Source organism: Aedes aegypti, chromosome 2 (assembly GCF_002204515.2).
Source record: "Aedes aegypti strain LVP_AGWG chromosome 2, AaegL5.0 Primary Assembly, whole genome shotgun sequence".
Lineage (NCBI taxonomy): Eukaryota > Metazoa > Arthropoda > Insecta > Diptera > Culicidae > Aedes > Aedes aegypti.
In genome coordinates, this window is record NC_035108.1 from 367,802,958 (window position 1) to 367,808,957 (window position 6,000).

At 37.3% G+C, this 6,000-nt stretch overlaps 1 protein-coding gene across 3 annotated transcripts in view; it reads left to right on the forward strand.

Annotated features, from left to right (window-relative positions):
* Positions 1-5,489, forward strand: part of LOC5575181 (peroxisomal acyl-coenzyme A oxidase 3) — a 52,217-nt gene extending 46,728 nt beyond the window's left edge. For all 3 annotated transcript variants that reach the window (XM_001655512.2, XM_021846580.1, XM_021846581.1), the window contains exons 5-6: positions 3,853-4,030; positions 4,097-5,489. In XM_001655512.2, the coding sequence (XP_001655562.1) occupies positions 3,853-4,030; positions 4,097-4,469 (551 nt within the window). In that variant the 3' untranslated portion in view covers positions 4,470-5,489. The remainder of the gene's footprint in view (positions 1-3,852; positions 4,031-4,096) is intronic.
* The last annotated feature ends 511 nt before the right edge of the window (positions 5,490-6,000 follow it).

The window sequence follows — 6,000 nt, forward strand, 5'->3', positions numbered from 1 at the left end:
AGTGAATTCTAAAGTAAAGAGTATTTGTATGACACTTTATTTCAGAGCTATTTTCGTTGGAATCTATAACATTTTAAATTTAATATACGAATATTGAAAATCGATGAGATTTTATCATTTTTAAAAACCCTTGCAAACAATTTGTTCTACGATCATTATTTGATGGAATTTCAAAAAACTCGTCAGTTATCCCTGAAAGCCCAGTTATAGTAGAATATTAATCCGGACTCAAATCTAAATAAATATTTTTTTACAAATTAGGGCAATTTTTGTAATCGAGGTCAGAAATTTCCGTATGATGTTAAACGCCTAAAGATATGAAACGCCGTACTACCCAAGTAACCTGTAAGCACGGTACCCAAGTACCTAAGTAACCATAAGCTCTAATAATAAGCCCTTAATCAGCATCATAGATGCGTACATTCATTATAATAGCACTACAAATGCTTACAAACCCTATAACAGCACTTCCGCTGCATAGAAACCCTATTACTGCATCATTAATGCTTCTTAGCCTGATGCATACAGGCATTAAATAAACACTATATTGGTTATATATTCGCATACAGGACATGTTTAAATGCCATCCAGTGTTTTGACAGGTATACCACGTGCTTTGTGTTTGCATATAGTGGTAAGAGGGAGTCAAACATAAATCTTCTCAATACTACAATTGCAGGTTTTATGACGGGGAAAATGATGGTTTAAATTGGTCACTTTTCTTTCCAATACTCTTCACCTTATGTGGTCGAAGGAGCAAAGGAGCAGGACTTCAACAACTTAACTATACGGGTGTCGCAGATTCGAGACGCAAAATGAGGAATTTCATCATCATAAAACGAGGATCAAAATGTGGCAATTTTCGTCATAGTTTGAATAGCAAATTTTTCAATGCTGGAAATTCAAAGTTTTTAATAAACAGTTTCTAGTAGAACTGTTTGTTTTAAAATATTTCCAAAACAAATTTATACCATTTTTCGTAGAATAGATGATCAAAAGTTTGCATTTCAAATATGATGATTTTTAACTTTAGTAAAGTTTATGTTATATTGAACTACAAAAAAAATTTCAGGTCGATCGAACCACTAGAAGCCGAGATCCAGATCTCCAAACACGAGCATTTTATATGAAAAACAATCAATGCGTACCTTATTATCGCCAGTATTGGATATTTAGAAAAGGCGTTTCTCATGTCAGAAAAAAAATAGTGCTAGATATGAACTCAATATTTTGGAAATATTTCTGAAAGTTTTGAATGATTTTTTATTCGTTTGGCTAGTTCATCACTACAACTCGTCAATAAAAAATCCATATAGGGTTCATTCATATATTTCATAACGCTGAAATCTACCATTTTCGACACCCACCCACCCCCTCGTAACGCTTTTTGTATGAATGTTCTACAAATTTTGTATGAGCTGTAACATCATGTGGACACCCACCCACCCCTTCAGCGTTATGAAATTTGTGAATGAGCCCATAATAAATTTCCAAAATAGCATTTAACATATCAGCTTATTCACGATGTCTGCGTTAAAAACATCAGTTATTTATAAAACACCACAAAACAAATATATAGATTCTTATTTATTTATTTAACGGAAAAGTCCCACGACCCCATATTCTCCTTCACAAACCTACACCTCCTTCGGCTCTCTGAGATGCCCAATTTTACTCTCCTAAGCGTGCCTACGAACAACAGTGAGAGATTTTATTTTTAGCGTCGCCCTATTGCTTATTTTGTACCACACTACTCATAAGCCAACGTTGGCTCAATGAGATGGTTATTATGGGTTCGGCTTTCGACGTGGTCGTATCTCGTCATATCGACCCCTTTTGCGATAGAGAGATCGCCGCCGTGTAGGGTTGTGAAGGAGAATATGGGGTCGTGACGGACTTTGGTTTCAGGTTGGCCGCTTGCGCTGCAGAATCGTTACCCGCTCTGTGGCGTAGTTGGTTAACGTGCCACGTCTAGCGTATTGGGTGTCGTGTGATCGAAGCCCACCAGAACGATTCTATTATTTTTCACAATTTTACATCTCAATTTGTCCAAATTGAAGTTTGTGTCTACGATCTTCAGGTATTTTTAAAACACCGTCGGCTGTTTTATGCCGTAATAGACATGACACCCCTAGATATTCGACATACTTTTACCTCTTAGAGGAATTTATCAAGAAAAACTTTAAACATATCCTGCAAATACATAGCGGTTTTTAAAGTTCACAAAATGTCGACTCTATCAATCATGAGACAGCTAAAACGACGTTTCGGCGTATATTTCGCCTTATAAACCTTAAAGAAGGCGAAATATACGCCGAAACGTAGGAGAAGTAGAAGCAAAAATCGTTTTAGCTGCCTCAAGACTGATATAGCCGATAAAACTTCAGAAACAAATTAGTCATCACAGTTGAAAGCATTAATCAAAAAAGTTCACAAAATAGGGCTGATAAACAATAACGTGGTTTTTCAATGAAAATTTATTTTAAAAATCTTCAAGAGCCTCGGGGAATTCAGATAGTTTACCTTTATAAGAGATTTGAAACATGTTGTATGCCATCTTCGAGAAGTTTTACTAATGTAAACTAATGCTCAAGCCAGGCTTGCGAACTGTGATCACAATTTACCACAGTTCATTGATTTTGCTAGTCAACCAAAACACAAAGCAGCAGCAGCATCAATACCATCAGGCGTTGCGCTGCCAACGGTTCACACACTGCTTGACTGTTTTTGTCTCTCCACTATGATCGTTTTCGGGCGAATGACTGAAAAAAATTTGAAATAATTCAATCGCTAATATTTTGCTTGTGTTTTCAATTGATTGAAATCTATTAGTACTAACAGCAAGAGCACAATCATTCTGTTGCGATACATATAAACAAGTACAATTTTACGCCGCCTTTACCGAGCAAAAAGTCGAAACCCCGAAAACCGAAAAAATCGGATTACCACTGTGCTCGAGTCATTTCGCATTCGGGTTTGAAAAAACGTTGGGAAGAAGAAGATTACAGTTTTGCAGAGCCATGACATTTTTTTGTTTTCAACTGTCATGGTTTGCTTTGGATTTTGATGGCCGTGTAGAAACATGTGAATGTCGAGGTGGTAAATGTTTGCTACAGTACATTTCCCATCCCTGGCTCAAGCATTTCTTGAGCTTTATCATGACGCTTTTTGAGAATTTAAATTTACGATTCTTACAGAAGTTGCCCTAAACTTTCAAGAATTCTTGAAAGTTTTATGAAGTGTTTTACGTAAACTTTGAATACGGCTCTGAACCCATTATCAATGTTACCTCAAAACCGAAAATCGACTTTTCATTACATGAAAAATTATCGGTCCGTTCAAACTGCAATCGATAACTGAGATACCAGTACTTGTTATAAAAATCTATCTATATCTATCTATCTATCTATCTATCTTCTATATATAAATAAAAATGGAGTGGTGTTTGTATGTCACGAAATGGCTCGAGAACGGGTCAACGGATTGACGCAAGTTTTTCAATGTTGCCCTCCACAAGGGATGCGACGTGTTCGTGCGAGGAAAAAGTTCAGGAAAGTCTCCGGAATAATGGTATCATTTAGTATGGGGGATTTCTTGACGTTTTCCAACAGCCTACTTGATGGCAAGACGAAGTTTGCCGGGACCACTAGTTTAAAATAAAAATGTGTTAAATTAAATGCCGAAATATTCATACATTCTTTCAAAAAACTATCAAAGTTACCCTGTTTCACGGTTATCATCAATAATGCCAGATAGACTAGTTTGAAATAATTGTACCTTGAATTTTTAGTAGACGTTGTATATGTAATTCTGGCATACTAATCCGAATATATTTTCATTCCATCATTTCAGTCGTTACCCAATGCTACGAATGGCTAATGTGTTGGCTCCTATATTCCACTGTTGATCAAATCCAGCTATCCAGTGATAATGGCGCCGATAGGTTCAAGGCACGCAACGATTCCCAGGTATATCGAGCGAGGGATCTGAGCCGAGCTTACGCCGAATACTACGCACTTCAAAGCTTCAGGTGGGTTTCGGATGCCTTTTTGTCATATTGAAATTACTTTACTTCAAACATTCATATCAATTTCAGATCCCGTTGTCAACGGGCGGACATCTCTGAGGAGCTGGAACCAGTATTGAACAACGTGTACTGCATTTACGGTATGTGGTGCATTGATCGTCACCTGGCCACGTTTTACGCCGGAGGATTTGCCTCCGGGCCACGATTCGCCGATGCTATTCGTAGTACCCTGCTCCAGGCTTGCGGACAATTTAAGGACTCCGCAGTATCGGTGGCTGATGCCTTGTCCCCTCCAGACTGGGTCCTGAATTCGGTGATCGCCAAATCAGACGGGCGGCTGTACGAAAATCTACAAAACCAATTCATGACCAATCCAGGAGCGATGGAAAGGGCATCCTGGTGGAAGGACATCATACCGACGAAGATGAAGAGCAAGCTGTAAGAGGATCGACAGAAACGGAATCGTATTTTTTTTCTACTACGGGTTTATGAAAGCGAGAACCGAATGTATGTGTGTGTCTAATAGTGCAATCCAGTCAGAGTTGATGTATTTTAGAGCTATCGAAGATCTCGATTCCTACCCCTGGAGTGTGTGTCCCTTCTACAAAGGCAAATTATCAGTGTATCCGAGAAAACCGACAATGCTGTACCTACCATTACCACGCGGAGAAGTTTTTCCAGATCTATTCAACAATCTCATACACACAACTATCATCCAACGTTTATTGCAGCGTTAAAAATGGCTGAAAATCAAGCAAAAATGTGTCTTATCTATGAATCTTAGGTATTTATACGGTATAGTATGAAATTTAGGCATCAAAGTAGGAAAATCCCTTTCTATATACACCCACGATGAAGAAATCTTTACAACGTTGAACGTATTTTCTACACTATTGAATTATCCATATTTTTACCGAATGTTAATGTTTCCCAATCCCAACGAAATCGGAACCTAAACCTATACTGAAAGGTCTATACCACTTTGCTGTTATTAGTTACAGTGCGATAATCCGACCCGTGAGGATGCTACTTGCTTACAAAACGTGAGCAAATTTGAATGAGAGCATCATACTTGTGGGATTACCGAATATCATTAAATTTATGAAATACATGAACCAAGTTCTGTTTATACTCCGATCGGAAGAATGTCATCGTCAACAACTTACATGATATTGCTTAATGAGTGTTCTGTTTCTCTTGATAATTATTCTTACGCCGAATGAAGATGATCTATTTTTTAGTTTTTATTGCATATTTTATTAGGTGTTACATGAATCAGACCCTCTTTCGGATGATTACCGTTCTGTGTACCATGCAGGTGATCTGCTGTTGTGGTTTCATAATAAACCGAAGCATGAGACTAATATAAATTCTCCCGGTGTAAACTTTGTATAACATAGAAATTGTCCAAGTGAGCATTTATTGTGACCGAAGTAAAAATCCGAAGATGTGAGCCATGTCATTGATTTGGTTGTTTTTTTTTATCCGAAATGGGACCTTTTACTTGTCTGAAGTTTACTATACATTCTTTTCTATAGAAGATTTTATTTTTCTGAATAGATGCTTCGTAGTTACTTGATATTCGCGATATTTTTGAAGCGTCTAGCAAAGTTAATGTCTAGGTGGTAATGAATGGTGGTCTCTTGCACTGCTTGACGGTTAATTCCATAAATTTTAATCTGAATATTACTCTTCACAAATTGTTTTAGGAAGTATAGTGATATTACTGATGATTCATTGATCCATCCAAACAAATTTCTAAAAAAATCCAAGGATATCACCAGCTATTCAGGTTCCTTCAGGAACTCTTTTGGGTTTATTTCAGAAGTATGGCTAAGAATTGTTCATGAATCATCCAAGTAGGAGCTGGATCCTATTTTGGCACTTTTGATTCACGTCGGCATTGTTTTTTCAAAGCTACTGAGCTCATATTTGGCCAAAATATGCGTCGTATTGAACTGCTTTCTATTGCA